This window comes from Rhineura floridana, chromosome 3 (assembly GCF_030035675.1).
Source record: "Rhineura floridana isolate rRhiFlo1 chromosome 3, rRhiFlo1.hap2, whole genome shotgun sequence".
Lineage (NCBI taxonomy): Eukaryota > Metazoa > Chordata > Lepidosauria > Squamata > Rhineuridae > Rhineura > Rhineura floridana.
The window spans coordinates 216625133-216646210 of NC_084482.1; the positions used below are offsets into that span (position 1 = coordinate 216625133).

At 45.5% G+C, this 21078-nt stretch overlaps 2 protein-coding genes across 2 annotated transcripts in view; both read right to left on the bottom strand.

The window, feature by feature from the left end:
- The window catches only part of LOC133381643 (zinc finger protein 420-like), a 29865-nt gene extending 13082 nt beyond the window's left edge, over positions 1-16783 (bottom strand). Inside the window, exons 1-8 of the mRNA XM_061620989.1 lie at positions 16455-16783; positions 12443-12952; positions 12163-12244; positions 9348-9850; positions 9120-9201; positions 8559-8638; positions 7578-7704; positions 5221-6120 (exon numbers count right to left, since the gene is read on the bottom strand). Of these exons, the coding sequence (XP_061476973.1) occupies positions 5221-6120; positions 7578-7704; positions 8559-8638; positions 9120-9201; positions 9348-9850; positions 12163-12244; positions 12443-12859 (2191 nt within the window). The 5' untranslated portion in view covers positions 12860-12952; positions 16455-16783. The remainder of the gene's footprint in view (positions 1-5220; positions 6121-7577; positions 7705-8558; positions 8639-9119; positions 9202-9347; positions 9851-12162; positions 12245-12442; positions 12953-16454) is intronic.
- Positions 16784-19082: 2299 nt separating this feature from the next.
- LOC133381629 (zinc finger protein 22-like) lies at positions 19083-20342 on the bottom strand. Its single transcript, XM_061620979.1, has one exon. It carries the CDS (start codon positions 20327-20329, stop codon positions 20000-20002), a length of 330 nt encoding a protein of 109 aa, XP_061476963.1. The 5' UTR covers positions 20330-20342; the 3' UTR covers positions 19083-19999.
- Between the last annotated feature and the right edge of the window lie 736 nt (positions 20343-21078).

The following is a 21078-nucleotide window of genomic DNA, read 5'->3' on the forward strand; positions in this document are numbered from 1 at the left end:
GGGGCGCCCAGGCAGGGATGCTTCGCTTCCAGCCCCTCCGGGTTGGCGCTCTGACCTTCCGCCCTCTCTCTCCCTGGGTGAAACAGGAGGGAAGCTCTTGCACCCTCTCTTTGATTTCCCATTCCTTCCATAAGCAAGGGATTTTATTGATTACATTTATATACCACCCCATAGCGAAAGCTCTCTGGGTGGTTTACAAAAATTAAAAACACTGAACATTAAAAACAAATAATACAATTTTAAAAACCATACAAACTTTAAAACCATGACGCACAGATAAACCAGGTAAAAGACCTGGGGTCAGAGCTCAGCATATGCTGTTAGAATGCCTGGAAGAAAAGGAAAGCCTTGACCTGGAGCCAAAAAGATACCAATGTTGGCGCTAGGTGCACCTCGTCAACAACATCATTCCATAATTGGGGGGCTACCACTGAGAAGGCCCTCTCCCTTGTTGCCAGACTCCCAGCTTCCCTCCAAGTACGCACCCGGAGGAGGGCCTTGGATGTTGAGCATAGTGTACGGGCGGATTCATGTCGGGAGAGGTGTTTTGTTAGGTATTGTGATCCCAAGCCGTGTAGGCGTTATAGGTTAAAACCAGCACCTTAAATCGGGCTTGGAAACATACAGGCTGCCAATGTAAGTGGGCCAAAATCAGTTTTATATGTTTGAATCTTCTGGTCCCTGTTACCAATTTAGCTTCTGCATTTTGCACAAGCTGCAGAATTCCCATCATCCATCTTCCATAAGCAAGGAATTCCCATCTTTTGTGGGATGGATGAGAAGAAACATTGTTGCTGCCTTATTGCCTTTCTTCTTTTTGGTGGCCCTTCATTCGGGCCAGTCCCCTGGAGGTCCAAAGGACAAGGACCCAGAGATGCTTAAGGTTCTAAATAGTGGCAATGGAGGCTAGTGACCATGGATGTGGTCTTCTGGGGAGACTCTCAGGGGGTCTTAGACCCTTTACTTTTAGGGGGGAGCAGGGTCCAGCAAGATCTCTATGTCTACAGCATCCTACGAGGCAATCAGTGTGAAAGAGTGTTATAGCCAATGAGAAGGGTCTTCTCATGTGATTCCTTGTCCTGGATCCTCAGCTCCATCACTCACCCCTGCTGGTGGGGTCAGCTTCATAAAGACCCACAACGGAAATGCCCTTACCATCAGCGTAGAAAAAGGGAAACTGACCAATCTCCTTTCAAAAAGCTTGTGTGGTGACCCCCACCGAAGGCTGCCTCTATTGTAGAAGGGACCCCCTCCCAAAAATAAAACCCAGGAAGAGCTCCGTAGATGGAAGTTGTAGAGCCATCTTGCAGATCCACACCATACATTAAAGCACATCCAACACACATTTAAAACGTGACTGTTCCCCCCAGAGAATTCTGGGAACTGTGGTTTTCTCCTCACAGTGCTGCAGCTTACCAGCACCCTTAGCAAACTACAGTTCCCAGGATTCTTTGGGCAAAGCCATCTGCTTTAAATGCGCTTTGTATGTGCTTTAAATGTTTGGGGTAGATCCAAGACAGTGGAATCTAGGTTCAGCAAAACTTAAATCGTTTGAGTGTTTTGGACTCAACAATGTTTGCACAGGAAGGCACTGTCCAGTACAGGAGGCACTGGAGGTGTAATGTTGAGAATGCCTCAGTGAGGCATATGAGGTGGGCTTCTCCAGTGACATCTACTTTTTGGTCAGAAGTTGTCACCTGTATTAATTTTGTACTGGTGAAATTCTTAATATCTGCAGGTTTGTCATCCACTTTTAAGTTATATTCCTGGAGAATGGGGTTTAACAGGACAAGAAAAGCGGACTTTAGACCTTATGGTTCTTAAGAAGCCCACACTTTGAGACAGGAAGGATAAATCTGTGGTGTCTATTACCTATTTGGACATATGGAGGGCTTTTATTAATTTCATGTGCCAGATCAACTGGCCAAATTCGAAAGTTTTTCTATACCAGAGGGGGCCAACTAATTAATCCTGTGCTCAAGGTTTTTGTTGCCAAAATCATAGCCCAAATGCTCTATGGTGCAGAACTTGGGGGGAAATCAGCCAAACATGAGACAGAAGTTTTATTTCTTTATTAATTATTTCATTTATATCCCACCCTTCCTCCCAACAGGAGCCCAAGTAAGTTTTGCAAAATGTGTTTCCTACCTTAGATATTGGTGTAGATTAAACACGATGGATGACCAGTCCCTCATCAAGCTCTGTGGACTTGAGCAATTTAGGAATGGAGGATGGGCTCACCTGTGCCAAGCAAAGCTAGACTCATAACCTCTCCATGGAAAAATATTTAAGCCTTAGCCCACTCGCACTAAGGAACTGGATCTTCGACCATGAAGCCAGCCAAGATAGGGCAACAATAGTTGCCACGCCCTTTTCTATGTGGTACCCCCAACTTAAGGTCAATCACGCAAGATCCAATTATTTTGAAGTTTTGACCTATGCACAACTTCGTATGGCGTTCACAGAACGTAGGTTTCAAGTGATGCTCTCTGCATATCTGGAGGGGAGAACATAGGAAGAGCCTGCTGGATCAGGCCAGTGGCCCATCTAGTCCAGCATCCTGTTCTCACAGTGGCCAACCAGGTGCCTGGGGGAAGCCCGCAAGCAGGACCCGAGTGCAAGAACACTCTCCCCTCCTGAGGCTTCCGGCAACTGGTTTTCAGAAGCATGCTGCCTCTGACTAGGGTGGCAGAGCACAGCCATCACGGCTAGTAGCCATTGATAGCCCTGTCCTCCATGAATTTGTCTAATCTTCTTTTAAAGCCATCCAAGCTGGTGGCCATTACTGCATCTTGTGGGAGCAAATTCCATAGTTTAACTATGCGCTGAGTAAAGAAGTACTTCCTTTTGTCTGTCCTGAATCTTCCAACATTCAGCTTCTTTGAATGTCCAGGAGTTCTAGTATTATGAGAGAGGGAGAAGAAATTTTCTCTATCCACTTTCTCCATGCCATGCATAATTTTATACACTTCCATCATGTCTCCTCTGACCCGCCTTTTCTCTAAACTAAAAAGCCCCAAATGCTGCAACCTTTCCTCGTAAGGGAGTCGCTCCATCCCCTTGATCATTGTGGTTGCCCTCTTCTGAACCTTTTCCAACTCTATAATATCCTTTTTGAGATGAGGCGACCAGAACTGTACACAGTATTCCAAATGCGGCCGCACCATAGATTTATACAATGGCATTATGATATCGGCTGTTTTATTTTCAATACCTTTCCTAATTATTGCTAGCATGGAATTTGCCTTTTTCACAGCTGCCACACACTGGATCGACATTTTCATCGTGCTGTCCACTACAACCCCGAGGTCTCTCTCCTGGTCGGTCACCGCCAGTTCAGACCCCATGAGCGTATATGTGAAATTCAGATTTTTTGCTCCAATATGCATAATTTTACACTTGTTTATATTGAATTGCATTTGCCATTTTTCCGCCCATTCACTCAGTTTGGAGAGGTCTTTTTGGAGCTCTTCGCAATCCCTTTTTGTTTTAACAACCCTGAACAATTTAGTGTCGTCCACAAACTTGGCCACTTCACTGCTCACTCCTAATTCTAGGTCATTAATGAACAAGTTGAAAAGTACAGGTCCCAATACCGATCCTTGAGGGACTCCACTTTCTACAGCCCTCCATTGGGAGAACTGTCCGTTTATTCCTACTCTCTGCTTTCTGCTTCTTAACCAATTCCTTATCCACAAGAGGACCTCTCCTCTTATTCCATGACTGCGAAGCTTCCTCAGAAGCCTTTGGTGAGGTACCCTGTCAAACGCTTTTTGAAAGTCTAAGTACACTATGTCCACTGGATCACCTCTATCTATATGCTTGTTGACACTCTCAAAGAATTCTAATAGGTTACTGAGACAGGACTTTCCCTTGCAGAAGCCATGCTGGCTCTGCTTCAGCAAGGCTTGTTCTTCTATGTGCTTGGTTAATCTAGCTTTAATAATACTTTCTACCAGTTTTCCAGGGACAGAAGTTAAGCTAACTGGCCTGTAATTTCCGGGATCCCCTCTGGATCCCTTTTTGAAGATTGGTGTTACATTTGCCACTTTCCAGTCCTCAGGCACGGAGGAGGACCCGAGGGACAAGTTACATATTTTAGTTAGCAGATCAGCAATTTCACCTTTGAGTTCTTTGAGAACTCTCGGGTGGATGCCATCCGGGCCCGGTGATTTGTCAGTTTTTATATTGTCCATTAAGCTTAGAACTTCCTCTCTCGTTACCACTATTTGTCTTAGTTCCTCAGAATCCCTTCCTGCAAATGTTAGTTCAGGTTCAGGGATCTGCCCTATATCTTCCACTGTGAAGACAGATGCAAAGAATTCATTTAGCTTCTCTGCAATCTCCTTATCGTTCTTTAGTACACCTTTGACTCCGTTATCACCCAAGGGTCCAATTGTCTTCCCTAGATACCTGGGAATTCCAACTAATGAACGGAAATGCATTTGTAGGTGTGATCAGGTAGAAGACGTAATTCATTACTTGTTGAACTGTCCCTTGTATAAGGATCCCAGAAGGAAATTCTTGGCATATTATATTCAGCTATACTTGGATAGATCATCCCAGGAGTTGGTAGTGGAACTTTCAGCAGACCATTCCGAGAAAGGAAACCAACAAACCCTGTTTCCCTTGCTGCCCAACTTCCTGGAGGCTTTCGTTGTTTTTATTATAACATTTCTGGATCACCACAATATTACTCTCTGAGCGATGTTCAATATCAAAATACCAATGCAACACACAGTATCATCAATAAAATAATAACAATATCTGCCTGAATATAATGTATACTCGGATATTTTGAAAGCTGGATTCAAGAACATTGTTTTATTAAACATTTTCACCTGGACAAGATGGGGATGACAATGGCAGTCAGGAGCACCACAAGTTCATGACTGACACCCGAGATGTGGAGGCTGTTTGCATTGAAGTGTGTGAGTTGCTCAACGATTTATGTTGCCAGACCACTCTCTTTGCCCTCCCCAGAAGTGGATCTGAAGAAAGTATTCAACGCACTGAGCAGTGACTTGTATTGTGGAGATCTGCGGAAGGAGTACGAAGAAATTTTGATCATCAAGTGTGTTGAGTGTGTGCTCCACAGCTTTGAGGGAGAAGGACAACTTCATTGCACAGTTGCCAAATTACAAGACCATTGCTGGAATTCTCTCATGCATTTTAATTAAAGTCTCCTGAAATTAAATTCCATCTTAAACAACCATTCATATTTCTCCCTGCTGTGAGTTCTTTCATGGGACGTGAGATTGGAGCTCTGACGGAAGCTCTTTCCACATTCCGAACATTGATATGGTTTCTCCCCGTGAATTCTTTGATGACGACAGAAATTTGCGCTTGTATTAAAATTCTTTCCACATTCCAAGCATTGATATGGTTTCTCCCCTGTATGAATTCTTTGATGTGAAGTCAGATTTGCCTTCCCGCTGAAGCTCTTTCCACATTCCAAGCATTGATATGGTTTCTCCCCACTGTGAATTCTTTGATGGGAAGTGAGATTTTCATTCCGACTGAAGCACTTCCCACACTCCTGGCACTGATGTGGTTTCTCCCCACGGTGAATTCTTTGATGGGAAGCGAGACCTTCATTCAGACGGAAGCACTTCCCACACTCCTGGCACTGATATGGTTTCTCCCCACTGTGAATACTTTGATGCCTGTGGAAGTTTGCCCTTGTATTAAAACTCTTTCCACATTCTAAGCATTGATAAGGTTTCTCCCCACTGTGAATTCTTTGATGTGAAGTGAAACTTTTCTTCCGGCAGAAGCTCTTTCCACATTCCAAGCACTGATATGGTTTCTTTATGCTGTGAATTCTTTGATGGGAAGTGAGATTGGATCTCTGACTGAAGCATTTTCCACATTGTGAACAGTGATATGGTTTATCCCCTCTGTGAATTCTTTCATGGGAAGTGAGACTGGACCTCTGTGTGAAGCTCTTTCCACATTCCAAGCATTGAAATTGTTTCTTTATGCTGTGAATTCTTTGATGGGAAGTGAGATGGGGGTCCTGACTGAGTCCATTTCCACACTCTAAATATTTACATGGTTTCTCTACTGAGTCACTTCTGTCACAGTCTCCCTCATTCTTGGTTTCCAGTTTATCACCTTCTGCAAATGAAGACCAACTGATTAGAGTCTTAGGAGTAAATGCAGCCCCAAATCATTGAACAATGCCAAATAAAGCTTGTCATAAAGGAAGAACAGAAGTAATTTAATTGTTAGGAGTAACGGAAAGACAGGATAAAACAGAAACTTGAGGCTCCATCGTTCAGTGGCGGAGGATGTCACTTGCATGCCGGCCCCAAGGCCAATCCCTCATTTCTTCAGCTAAAGCAGCGGAGAGGAACCTCTGCGCTTGGGCCTAAGCAGGCTTGGTAGAGGTCTTAACGTGGCCTGTGAGATTGTTTTCCCCAGACCTGTGACGTCAGGGCAGGGAGGACAGTCGGGAGTTTAATGTGTGCTCCTACGGCTCCCTTACAGTGCTGTCAGCTGACCGGCCCTGAGACACAGTCTCTGGGATCAGCTGCATTAGGGAGTTCCCGATGCAGCAGAAACAGTGGGCCTCTCACTGCTGATCAGCTGATTGGAGTGAGGAACCATAACTCTGAATTCACCCTCTGGAACTCCCTCCCACAAGATCTTCGGCACATCTCTTCCCTGAATATGTTCCGCAAGGCCTTAAAGACCTGGCTTTTTCAGCAGGCTTTCGGGACTTCTGGGGAGGCTTAATATTCTTCTGTTTTAAATGCCTCCTATTAGGTATTGTTTGCTCTTATAATTTATATATTTCACTGTATTTTTATATTGTATTCTCCCATATTTATTGTATGTACGTCACCTAGAGTGGCCATTGGCCAGATAGGCGACACATAAATTAAATTTATTATTATTATTATTATTATTATTATTATTATTATTATTATTATTATTATCTCCTATACAAGTGAGCTCCCTGGGTCAGTCGGCTGGAAAGGAAAAGGGGGGGCAAGAATCAAACACAGGTTTGTGAGTAAATTAATAAACTCAATCTAATTTGCTAGTTACATGCTAGTTGCTCAAACAGAGTTTTGGATTTCAGAGCATATAGAGTTCTTGGCAAAAAGCTGGCTCTGAAAGAGAGCACCTTCGGGCTCCCGACCAGAAGTTTTCAGGAAGGCAACCACCTCACGTATTTATGGGAATCTGAGATCAGGAAAACCCGCTTCTTTTCTGAGATGGATTGTTGCTTGGCCCAGTTATGAAAGCCGTTCTGACTCTGATGTCAGTGGTATCTTTGGCCAACCAGAAAATGACTAGTTCCATCTCCCTAAGAACTCTGAACCTTGCATTTCAAAAGGCCTGGGCCATTCAGACCTGTCTGACCACTGTTTAGAGAGGCATAACTGGAGGACGCATATTCAGAGGGAAAGCAGCTGATGGCTGTCTGTTGAAGGTTCACTGCAGCGGTGTTAGAATCGCAGATGCTCCAAGTGGCGCTGTGGAGCTACATAAAAATATTGGAGGTTCATAATAAGTCGACATAATGATTTTGAAAACAGATATTATGATCCCACAGGGAGCCTTACCAAGAGAGGCCATGATCCCACAGTTCTCCGCCATGACTTCGTTATGCAGAGTCCTCTGGTCAGGATCCAGCCGCGCCCACTCCTCCTCCGTGAAATACACAGCCACGTCCTCAAAGGACAAGGGTCCCTAACGGAAAAAGAAAGCACATTTCCCTCTCATAGACAGCATAAAGATTGTCTACTACACATTGCATTGTTGTTTTAGTGGATTTTTTGTGGTCCACATTTTGATTATGGAATGTTAATTCCATTAAAACATTCAAATAAACTTTCATAATTCAGTTTTACTGTGTATGTTAATGATGGGCGTTTCTGTTTAATATTTGTGAAATATTTGGTTTTTATAATAATAATAATAATAATAAACTTTAATTTATAGGCCGCCTATCTGGCCAATGGCCACTCTAGGCGGCTTACAGTAAAATATGATAAAATACAATAAATAAGATATAGTCAATACATTACATACAAGTTCAGTATAATAAATTATCAGCATTTCAATACAAGGCTAATTTACCCTAGAAGTCTCAGAGGTTGTAAAGGCCTGGTTAAAGAGCCAAGTCTTCAGACCCCGGCGAAATATTTCTAGGGAAGGGGCATGTCGAAGATCTATTGGGAGGGAGTTCCAGATCGAGGGGGCCGCCACAGAGAAAGCTCTCTCCCGAGTCTTCACCAACCTAGCCGCTTTAGTTGGCGGGACTGAGAGCAGGTCCTATACTGCTTAGGAGGCTATTCTAGTTATAAAGAGTATGTAATTTAGTAAACAATGTTGCTGCTACTGATAAATAACTCTAGCTACATTCAAAGGGCTGGTTAAGGTTAAGGTCAGGTGGCTGGTCATTTGGATTGAAACCTTCTCTGTGTGACCTTTGCAGTGTTTGCTGAGGGCAGACTTTAAAGAAGCACGGAGAAGGAGGGAGGTTTGTTCAGGCACCCAGGCTGCCCCCAGCCTCTCTCCCCCCCAAGGATCACTCCCCCTACCTGTTCCAGTGTCACAGCAGCTACTTTCCCTCCGCCACAAAGGAGAGATGGCTGAGGAGGTCTTGGCCTCATTTCATCACCTGTGAGACACAAAGGTGGTGAACATGCTTGTCTCAGAGATTAAGCAATACACGTCTAACTACCCAGGGACTTTTAAAAAAGCCTTATCTGCTCAGTGCCGTTCAGGCGTTTGTACCCATTTCGTATTTTAGTTGGGTGACATCCCTTCCTGCCCCTTTTCGGCTGTTGGCCACAAGTGTCTTTCCCCCCTGCCCAAAGATTAAAGATGTGATTACAGTAGGCAGGTTACGTTCCGGGGCCCCGGCGTAAAGCGAAAACCGCTGAAAAGTGGAACTCATTGAATAGAATGGCACGCGACGCCTAAAAACCGTCGTAAAAGCAGAACAAACACCGTATGTGTGGGGCTTTACTCTAATTGCATCTAATGGAGACCGCTGCATTAGCGAAGCGCCATAAAGCAAAGTGCTGTAAAGCAGGGCCCTACTGTATTTCAAAAGTGATAGGAGAGACCAAATTGAGATACATCCCAGTAATCCTTACCCAGTGGCCTCTCTCTGGGATCTGATGGAGTCTCCTCTGCCTTGGGGAGATCAGTGCCCATTTCTGCCAACGGATCCTTTCCCTGAAAGAGCAACAAGAATTGAAGGCATTGAAAGGGGAGGAAGATTAGAACAGAAATGGCAGAGCCCAAAACCTCAGGGGTATTGGAAGGTACCCTCCCTCACATTTTTTGTCCCTTGGGACTATCCAGATGAAACTCTCTCTCACCTGCTGCTCTGCCTGCTTCTCGTCTTCTGCCCAGCTCAGGAGGAAACCTTCGGCCAGGGCCACCGCCTGGGAACTGGTCTCCGCTCCACATTCCCTCACCCAGCACTCCATCTCCCGTGGAAGGACAGCCAGGAACTGCTCCAGGATCACCAGGTCCAGCATCTGAGCTTTCGTGTGCCTTTCTGGCTTCAGCCACTGACGGCAGAGATGGTGGAGTCGGCTGCAAACATCTCGGGGGCCCTTGGCCTCCTGGTAGCAGAACTGCCTGAACTGCTGGTGTGGCACATCTGAGCTGTGGGTGTCCTCCTCTCCCAGGACCTGCTGCATGGTTCTTTCCCAGAATCCTCCACTGCTCCCAGTCTTGATGGCATGGGAGTCTCTTCCTACTTCAGGGCCAGTGGAGTCTTCCTTCTCCATCTTGCTCCCAGGATGCCTCCAAGAGCTCCGAAGGAACTCCGTCTTCTGCCAATTTCTGTCTGTCTTAATTAGAGGCGCTAAAAATCCTACAAAGCCAAGACATGTTCTGTTACAGAATTACTACATTATCAGGACCAGAAAAAACTCCCTGAGCAAGCATGAGTGTGTCTCGCTAGGAAGCATGGCAGACGGCATCAGGGCTCTACCTGCAAAGGAGCTCAGACTCTGAGCTTGCTTCCTTGCTTGCTTTTAAAAAGGGAGTAAATCTCTAGGCGTCCGAAAAGGAAAGTCACGAAGGAAAATGTGCTGGCAGCCAAAGCAATTTCTGTGAGACGAACCAGCCTGGCTGCTTCTGCTTTTCAGTGCTTTTAGCCAATGCGTGAAGTCAGAGCTGTGAGAAGCGAGAAGAATCCCTGCGGTCCTAAAGAGCTGCCGCTTCCCGCTCCATTTGAGGACACTTTTCCTTCCTGCTCCCAACTCATTTTGCAGCCCTTGGAGATTCCACAGTTCCAAAGACCTCCTGCAGGGGTCCGAGGGCCAGCTTCTTACGTGGCCAACCCTCTGAGGGCCAAGTGGGTGGGACCAAAGTACAAGTGGGCGGGGCCAACGGACGACACTCACAAGCAAACTAAATGAAGTTACGTAGCTGAATGCATACAGACAGCCATATCTTTTTCTTATTTAGTTCCAACACTTGTATCCCAACTTTCCTCCCTCCAAGGAGCTGAAATGGTGAACAGAGTTCTCCCTCCCCATTTTGTCTTCACAACAACCCTGTGAGGTAGGGTTAGGCTGAGAGTGAGTGACTGGCCCAAGGTCACCCAGAGAGTTTCACGGCTAATATAATGGTTGATCACCTCCAAAGGGAAAAAAAGCCTCAGGACATGCTCATGTGCAGACACAAACACACAAGTAGGTGGCTGGGGGGGAGTTTTACGATTTTCCCCCCATGAGCTTTGTGCATAGCTTGGGGGAGGGGGGGGAAGAGAGAGAGAGAGAGAGAGAGAGAGTTCAAATATGGAGTTTAGTGTGTTAGTTTTACTGACTATAATGGTAGCACTTCTGTCCCGTTTTGTAACGTTCCTTTCACACTGCAATACTGGATGCCTTATGGAGCTGTGGCTTTTTGACCAACATGGTGCCATGTCACACTGCATTTTCATTCACACCAGCGGGCGTGGCGTGACACCTTTCCACACATGTGCAGTTCTGTTCCCCCATGAAAAAGGCGGGAAAGAAACATAGGCCGGTATATCGGCCCACATTTTGTCACTTTACTGCCACAATTTTCTGGGTTAAGGGGGTTGCAAACAGATATTTTTCTGGAAGCAGTTAACTGAAACGAGTGCTAAATTTCCACTAGATGCTGCTAGATTTCCAGAAGTGGCCTTTAGGTCGTGTGGAAGATCAAATGAAATGTGGAAATGGCCAGGAAACAAAATGTTGGGGAAATGGAATAAACTGCTGTCTGAATACAGCCAAGCACATATGGAAAGCCTGAAAAATATAAATAAAGAGTGAAAAAAAAGAAAGCTTCAAGTCACACACTTACAAAGACTTGGCAGGGGGTGAGTTGTTGAAAGTTGCAGAGGGGTTTTTCATCAGGTTTTTACATAATCTAGCACATGCAAGCACGCACGCACAGACACAGAAAGCCTGAAGAAAGGGATGTTTTGGGGAGCAGGGTCCCTATGTCTCCAGCATACTACGAGCTAATCTGCACAAAAGAGCAGTGCGTTAGCTACTGAGAAGAGTGTTCTCACATGCTTCCTTGTCCTTTCCTGCTGATTGGAGCCGGAGTGAAAAGAGGGGAGTCAGCTGCTGAGAGGTAGCCCACACTCTCCCCTTTCATGCTGACTGGCTCCTAGGGAGGTCTGTTGTTGTGGGAGAAGGCATTAACAAGGACCTCATTCTCAACCCAGCAGCAAAGAGAGGGGGAGGGAGCATGGCTGTGACTATCATGAAGGGATGCTGCTCTTCTGAACATGCCACTATGCTGCTGCTCAAGAGAGAGAAAAATAAAGCCACGAGAAAAACACACAAAAACACAACAAATACACATTCACAGACATCAAGGCTCCACAGTACAACAAAACCCGCTCAACAGTCCTGCTGCTTAAGCGTAGCAGGCCCCACAAAGAGAATGGGATTCAGAACGCTCCAATCTGAAGGGATTCCAAATGACCGAAGCGGATCCTCTTTACCAAAAGCAATTGCTACCTTTCTCAGAGGTTGCCAAGGAGGGAGGAGCAAAGAGGAACGGTCCTCCACATGCCCAGAGAGACCTTAGCAACCAGCTCAGTCCTGCTCTTCTTACGCTCTTATGAGATTATACAGACGTGATTATTTCCAAAGTGATAGGAGAGACCAAATTGAGATACATCACAGTAATCCTTACCCAGTGGCCTCTCTCTGGGATCTGATGGAGTCTCCTCTGCCTTGGGGAGATCAGTGCCCATTCCTGCAAACGGATCCTTTCCCTGAAACAGCAACAAGGATTGAAGGCATTGAAAGGGGAGGAAGATTAGAACAGAAATGGCAGAGGCCAAAACCTCAGGGGTATCGGATATCCTTTCTTGGATGCTTTCCTAAAAAGGTTGGGCAATGGGAAGAGAATGTTGGGATACCCCCCTTCACACTCTTGGCCCCTTGGGACTATCCCAATGAAAGACACTTACCTGCTGCTCCGCCTGCTTGTTGTCATCTGTCCGGCTTAGGAGGAAACCTTCTGCCAGGGCCACTGCCTGGGAAGTGGTCTCCGCTCCACATTCCCTCACCCAGCTCGCCATCTCCGGTGGAAGGACAGCCAAGAACTGCTCCAGGATCACCAGGTTCAGCAGCTGATTCTTCGTGTGTCGCTCTGGCTTCAGCCACCGACGGCAGAGATGGTGAAGACAGCTGCAAACCTCTCGGGGGCCCTTGGCCTCCTGGTAACAGAACTGCCTAAACTGCTGGTGCTGCACGTCTGAGCTGATGGTGTCCTCCTCTCCCAGGACCTGCTGCATGGTTCTTTCCCAGAATCCTCCACTGCTCCCAGTCTTGATGGCATGGGAGCCTCTTCCTACTTCAGGGCCAGTGGAGTCTTCCTTCTCCATCTTGCTCCCAGGATGCCTCCAAGAGCTCCAAAGTGTCTTTTGTCAATTTGTGTCTGTCTTAAGAAGTCCTAAGAAGTCTGTCACTAAGAAGTCCTACAAAGCCAAGACATGGGTCTGTTATACAATTACTACAGTATCAGGTCCGGAAAAACTCCCTGAGCAAGCATGAGTGTGTCTCGCTAGGAAGCATGGCAGACGGCATCAGGGCTCTACCTGCAAAGGAGCTCAGACTCTGAGCTTGCTTCCTTGCTTGCTTTTAAAAAGGGAGTAAATCTCTAGGCCTCCGAAAAGGAAAGTTACGAAGGAAAATGTGCTGGCAGCCAAAGCAATTTCTGTGAGACGAACCAGCCTGGCTGCTTCTGCTTTTCAGTGCTTTTAGCCAATGCGTGAAGTCAGAGCTGTGAGAAGCGAGAAGGATCCCTGTGGTCCTAAAGAGCTGCCGCTTCCCGCTCCATTTGAGGACACTTTTCCTTCCTGCTCCTGACTCATTTTGCAGCCCTTGGAGATTCCACAGTTCCAAAGACCTACTGCAGGGGTCCAAGGGCCAGCTTCTTACGTGGCCAACCCTTTGAGGGCCAAGCGGGCAGGGCCAAAGGACAGCACGAAAAAGGAAGGTAAATGAAGTTACGTAGCCGAATGCGCACGTACATACTGGCCGCCCTATTTTTTTTTTCTTATTTAGTTCTTACACTTATATTCCATGTTTCCTCCAAGGAGCTCAAGGTGGTAGACAGAGTTCTCCCTCCCCATTTTGTCTTCACAACAACCCTGTGAGGTAGGGTTAGGCTGAGAGTGAGTGACTGGCCCAAGGTCATCCAGTGAGCTTGATGGCTAATATAATGGTTGACCGCTTCAAAAGTGAAAAAAATAAAGGCACACACATACACCCTCAGGAAGGGTGGGGGGAGCCTGTTAGAAGTTGCAAATCTTTTTGTCTTGCGCTTTTTACATACCTTAGCACACACACATATGCACAAGCTTATACACACAGAGACATACATTCTATTAAGAAATTTATTAAGAAAGAAAAGTGTCCGGACATGCTCATGTGCAAACAGACACAAAGAAACAAGAAGGCGTCTGGGGGAGGAGAGTTGCAGGATTGTCCCCCCATAAGCTTTTTGCATAGCTTGGCACAGAGAGACAGAGAGAGAAAGCATTCAGATATGGAGTTTAGTGTGTTAGTTTTAATGATTATTAAGGTAGCGCTTCTGTATTGCTTTTTAACGTTCCTTTCACACTGCAATACTGGATGCCTTATGGAACTGTGGCTTTTTGACCGACATGGTGCCATATCGCACTGTATTTCCATTCACAGCAGTGGGTGTGACACAGCCATGAATGTCATTGGACATCGCGACTCCCTCACCTTTCCATACATGCGCAGTTCTGTTCCCCCGTGAAAAAGGGGGGAAAGAAACATAGGCCGGTATATCAGCCCGCATTTTGTCATTTTACTGCCACAATTTTCTGGGTTGAGGGGGTTGCAAACAGATGTATTTCTGGAAGCAATTAACTGAAAAGAGCGCTAAATTTCCACTAGATGCTGCTAGGTTTCCAGAAGTGGCCTTTAGGTCGTGTGGAAGATCAAATGAAATGTGGAAATGGCCAAGAAACAAAATGTTGGGGAAATGGAATAAACTGCTGTCTGAATACAGCCAGGCACATACGCAAAGCCTGAAAAATATAGAGTGAAAAAAAAGAAGGCTTCAAGTCACACACTTACAAAGACTTGGCAGTCGGGTGGGGTTGATGAAAGTTGCAGAGGGGTTTTTATCAGGTTCATACATAGTCTAGCACATGCAAGCACGCACTCACGCACAGACACAGACAAAGCCTGAAGAAAGGGATGTAGTTGTCCAGGGTCATGGGGAGTCTTAGACCATTTCCGTTTGGGAGCAGGGTCCCTATGTCTCCAGCATCCTACGAGCTGATCAGTATGAAAGAGCAGTGTGTTAGCCACTGAGAAGAGTCTTCTCACATGCTTCCTTGTCTTTTCCTGCTGATTGGAGCCAGAGTGAAAAGAGGTGAGTCAGCTGCTGAGAGGTAGCCCACACTCTCCCCTTTCATGCTGACTGGCTCCTAGGGAGGTCTGTTGTTGTGGGAGAAGGCATTAACAAGGACCTCATTCTCAACCCACCAGCAAAGAGAGGGGGAGGGAGCATGGCTGTGACTATCATGAAGGGATGCTGCTCTTCTGAACATGCCACTATGCTGCTGCTCAAGAGAGAGAAAAATAAAGCCACAAGAAAAACACACACAAACACAACAAATACACATTCACAGACATCAAGGCTCCACAGTACAACAAAACCCTGCTCAACAGTCCTGCTGCTTAAGCATAGCAGGCCCCACAAAGAGAATGGGATTCAGAACGCTCCAATCTGAAGGGATTCCAAATGACCAAAGCGGATCCTCCTTACCAAAAGCAATTGCTACCTTTCTCAGAGGTTGCCAAGGAGGGAGGAGCAAAGAGGAACGGTCCTCCACATGCCCAAAGAGTCCTTAGCACAGCATCGGATGCTCTGGCACCAAATTTAGTAAAATAGTACGGAAAAGCATCCTGCCAGTCCCCCCCCCAACTGCTCATACCTACATGCATAAATGAAACCTGCTCCCACTTTCCAGGGTTCTGCCCCAGTGACAAAACCACTAACAGGATTGTATGTGTGTATTTGATTTATATCCCGCCCTTCCTCCCAGCAGAAGCCCAGGGCGGCATGTGTAGAATATGTTAAAGAATAATGTTTATGTTATTAATTTAACTGTGTTAAATTGTTACTTGATTTTATACCTTTTTTTAAATAAATAATTTTAAACACAGCAGACTGCCTATATTTAAATTCTGCACCGTTCTGCCGTCTACTCACAAGAAAGCCTGCATCCACTTACCAGGGAGTAAATTCCCATTACACACAAATAGACTTACTTCTGAGTAGAGACACCTACTACTGTAGTGCAAGTTAACAATACACTGAGTGTGTAATTAGTGCTTGGATCTACGTCAGTATAGCGGAAGACATGTCTAAACTTCTTTGCAAAGTGTTTGCATTTTACATTTGCCATGGTGGGGATGGGAGGATTCCTTAACATCCAGTCACTCTTACTGGGTAGTATTTGCAGGGGGTTGGTTGCACTTGATGGCCTCGTGGGCCCCTTCCAACTCGACCACTCTGCGAGTCTATGATAATCCGAGTGCAATGGAAGAGGAGATCAACTCAGCCTTGCAGACCAACTTTAAATCCTCTGACCGCCTTCCAATACATACCGAAAGGGCCTTCCTGCCTTAGCAAATCCACTCCCTGATTTGGATGTTATGGTTGGTTTTTTAAAAAATGTTTTCAATGATGCTTTGAGTTTAATATATTTTAAAGTTTGTTTTTATGACGTTTAAAGTGTTTTTAGTGCTTTTGTTTGCCGCCCTGGGCTCCTGCTGGGAGGAGGGGCGGGATATAAATCATAAAATAAATAGATAATAAATAAGAATGGGGGAGTCCCAGATGGATCAGCTGCACAGCCCCCCTTATGCACCCTCCGCCGTGTCCCTGGGACTCCCCTTCACCCAAATGCAACCGATTAGGGGTGGGAAACTCACCAGATCCCAGAAGGGGCCGCCGATGCAGCCTTTGGCGGAGACAAAAGGCGCTCCCTCCTTCCTTCCTCAGCCCCAACAGGAAGGGAGACTTCGGAGGACCCCGCCCCCCATTTCCTGTCCTCTCTAGGAATCTGGCTCAGTTCACTTTAACCCTTGGAAAGCCAAGAGCGCCAAGAGCGCCTGTCTCTTTATTTCTCTCCAAAGCGGGAGCCTAGGAGGGAAACGTGCATGGGGCGCCCAGGCAGGGATGGTGCTCTGACCTTCCTCCCTCTCTCTCCCTGAGCGAAACAGGAGGGAAGCCTGCGGGGAAAGGCTCTTGCCCCCTCCCCCGCTTTGCTTTCCAGTTCTTTCCTAAGCAAGGAATTTTATTGATTGATTGATTGATTGATTGATTACATTTATATACCACCCCATAAGGAAAGCTCTCTGGGTGGTTTACAAGAATTAAAAACACAGAACATTAAAAACAATAAATATACAATTTTAAAAACCATACAAACTTTAAAAACATGACGCACAGATAAACCAGGTAAAAGACCTGGGGTCAGAGCTCAGCACATGCTGTTAGAATGCCTGGAAGAAAAGGAAAGTCTTGGCCTGGCGCCGAAAAGATACCAATGTTGGCGCCAGGCGCACCTCGTCCGCAACATCATTCCATAATTTGGGGGCCACCGCTGAGAAGGCCCTCCCTTGTTGCCAGACTCCCAGCTTCCCTCCGAGTACGCACCCGGAGGAGGGCCTTGGATGTTGAGCGCAGTGTACGGGCGGGTTCATGTCAGGAGAGGTGTTTTGTGAGGTATTGTGATCCCAAGCCGTGTAGGCGTTATAGGTTAAAACCAGCACCTTAAATCGGGCTTGGAAACATACAGGCGGCCAATGTAAGCGGGCCAAAATCAGTTTTATATGTTTGAATCTTCTGGTCCCTGTTACCAATTTAGCTGCTGCATTTTGCACAAGCTGCAGAATTCCCATCATCCATCTTCCATAAGCAAGGAATTCCCATCTTTTGAGGGATGGATGAGAAGAAACATTGTTGCTGCCTTACTGCCTTTCTTCTTTTTGGTGGCCCTTCATTCGGGCCAGTCCCCTGGAGGTCCAAAGGACAAGGACCCAGAGATGCGTTAGGTTCTATAGTGGCAATGGAGGCTGGTGACCATGGGTGTGGTCTTCTGGGGAGACTCTCAGGGGGTCTTAGACCCTTTACTTTTAGGGGGGAGCAGGGTCCAGCAGGATCTCTATGTCTACAGCATCCTACGAGCCAATCAGTGTGAAAGAGTGTTATAGCCAATGAGAAGGGTCTTCTCATGTGATTCCTTGTCCTGGATCCTCAGCTCCATCACTCACCCCTGCTGGTGGGGTCAGCTTCATAAAGACCCACAACGGAAATGCCCTTACCATCAGCGTAGCAAAAGGGAAACTGACCAATCTCCTTTCAAAAAGCTTGTGTGGTGACCCCCACCGAAGGCTGCCTCTATTGTAGAAGGGACCCCCTCCCAAAAATAAAACCCAGGGAGAGCTCCGTAGAAGGAAGTTGTAGAGCCATCTTGCAGATCCACACCATACATTAAAGCACATCCAACACACATTTAAAATGTGTGACTGTTCCCCCCAGAGAATTCTGGGAACTGTGGTTTTCTCCTCAAAGTGCCGCAGCTTCCCAGCACCCTTAGCAAACTACAGTTCCCAGGATTCTTTGGGCAAAGCCATCTGCTTTAAATGCGCTTTGTATGTGCTTTAAATGTTTGGGGTAGATCCAAGACAGTGGAATCTAGGTTCAGCAAAACTTAAATCGTTTGAGTGTTTTGGACTCAACAATGTTTGCACAGGAAGGCACTGTCCAGTACAGGAGGCACTGGAGGTGTAATGTTGAGAATGCCTCAGGGAGGCATATGAGGTGGGCTTCTCCAGTGACATCTACTTTTTGGTCAGAAGTTGTCACCTGTATTAATTTTGTACTGGTGAAATTCTTAATATCTGCAGGTTTGTCATCCACTTTTAAGTTATATTCCTGGAGAATGGGGTTTAACAGGACAAGAACAGCGGACTTTAGACCTTATGGTTCTTAAGAAGCCCACACTTTGAGACAGGAAGGATAAATCCGTGGTGTCTATTACCTATTTGGACATATGGAGGGCTTATATTAATTTCATGTGCCAGATCAACTGGCCAAATTTGAAAGTTTTTCTATACAAGAGGGGGCCAACTAATTAATCCTGTGCTCAAGGTTTTTGTTGCCAAAATCATAGCCCAAATGCTCTATGGTGCAGAACCTGGGGGGGAATCAGCCAAACATGAGACAGAAGTTTTATTTCTTTATTAATTATTTCATTTATATCCCACCCTTCCTCCCAGCAGGAGCCCAAGTAAGTTTTGCAAAATGTGTTTCCTACCTTAGATATTGGTGTAGATTAAACACGATGGATGACCAGTCCCTCATCAAGCTCTGTGGACTTGTACTACTTAGGATGATGGGCTCACCTGTGCCAAGCAAAGCTAGACTCATAACCTCTCCATGGAAAAATATTTAAGCCTTAGCCCACTCGCACTAAGGAATTGGATCTTTGACCATGATGCAAGCCAAGATAGGGCAACAATAGTTACCACGCCCTTTTCTATGTGGTACCCCCAACTTAAGGTCAATCACACAAGATCCAATTATTTTGAGGTTTTGACCTATGCACAACTTTGTATGGCGTTTACAGAACGTAGGTTTCAAGTGATGCTCTCTGCATATCTGGAGGGGAGATACCTGGGAATTCCAACTAATGAACGGAAATGCATTTATAGGTGTGATCAGGTAGAAGACGTAATTCATTACCTGTTGAACTGTCCCTTGTATAAGGATCCCAGAAGGAAATTCTTGGCATATTATATTCAGCTATACTTGGATAGATCATCCCAGGAGTTGGTAGTGGAACTTTCAGCAGACCATTCCAAGAAAGGAAACCAACAAACCCTGTTTCCCTTGCTGCCCAACTTCCTGGAGGCTTTCGTTGTTTTTATTATAACATTTCTGGATCACCACAATATTACTCTCTGAGCGATGTTCAAAATCAAAATACCAATGCAACACACAGTATCATCAATAAAATAATAACAATATCTGCCTGAATATAATGTATACTCCGATATTTTGAAAAGCTGGATTCAAGAACATTGTTTTATTAAACATTTTCTCCTGGACAAGATGGGGATGACAATGGCAGTCAGGAGCACCACAAGTTCATGACTGATACCTGAGATGTGGAGGCTGTTTGCATTGAAGTCCATGAGTTGCTCAACAATTTATGTTGCCAGACCACTCTCTATGCCCTCCCCAGAAGTGGATCTGAAGAAAGTATTCAATGCACTGAGCAGTGACTTGTATTGTGGAGATCTGTGGAAGGAGTATGAAGAAATTTTGGTCATCAAGTGTGTTGAGTGTGTTCTCCACAGCTTTGAGGGACAAGGTCAACCTTGCTGCACAGTTGCCAAATTACAAGATCATTGCTGGAATTCTCTCATGCATTTTAATTAAAGTCCCCTAAAACTGAATTCCATCTTAATCATTCATATTTCTCCCTGCTGTGAGTTCTTTCATGGGATGTGAGATTGGATCTCTGATTGAAGCTCTTTCTGCATTCCAAACATTGATATGGTTTCTCCCCACAGTGAGTTCTTTGATGGGAAGTGAGACTTTCATTCCGACTGAAGCACTTCCCACACTCTTGGCATGGATATGGTTTCTCCCCACGGTGAATACTTTGATGCCTGTGGAAGTTTGCCCTTGTATAAAAACTCTTTCCACATTCAAAGCATTGATAAGGTTTTCCCCCTGTATGGATTCTTTCATGTGAAGTGAAGTGATGTGGGTTGGACAGGCAGAGGAGATCCATTAAAGTTCTCCCTGTGTGTTTGTGTGTAAACACAGAAAAGGAAATCAGTGGGCATGGTATGCCTGTAAGAAAGGAAACCAACAAACCCTGTTTCCTTTCATGAGCAATTTGCTTGAGGCTTTCTTTGTTTTTATTATAACATTTCTGGATCACTACAATATTACTCTCTGACTAATGTTCAAAATTAAAATACCAATACAACACACAGTATCATCATTACAATAATAACAATATCTGCCCGCATATATCTCGTGTACGCCCAATTTTGAAAGGCTAAATTGAAGAAAAAACATTAATAGTTTTATTAAACATTTTCAGAAATCTTGCAGCCAATTTCGTTATCGCAAAAACCTGAAACTTGTGTCTTTTCTGGCAGATATCTTGTGTGGATTTAGCATACCAGGAACAGATTTAAGCTGATGCCTAGACAAGATGGGGATGACAATCACAGTCAGGAGCACCACAAGTTCATGACTGATACCTGAGATGTGGAGGCTGTTTGCATTGAAGTGCATGAGTTGCTTGTCAACTTATGTTGCCAGACCACTCTCTATCCCCTCCCCAGAAGCGGATCTGAAGAAACTATTCAACTCACTGAGCAGTGACTTGTATTGTGGAGATCTGCAGAAGGAAATTTTGGTCATCAAGACTGTCGAGTGTGTGCTCCACAGCTTTGAGGAACAAGGTCAACTTCGCTGCACAGTTGCCAAATTACAAGACCATTGCTGGAATTCTCTCATGCATTTTAA

Coding starts and splice junctions, on each gene's coding strand:
- LOC133381629 (XM_061620979.1), bottom strand. CDS start 20,329: ATGGATCTCCTCTGCCTGTCCAACCCACATCACTTCACTTCACATGAA.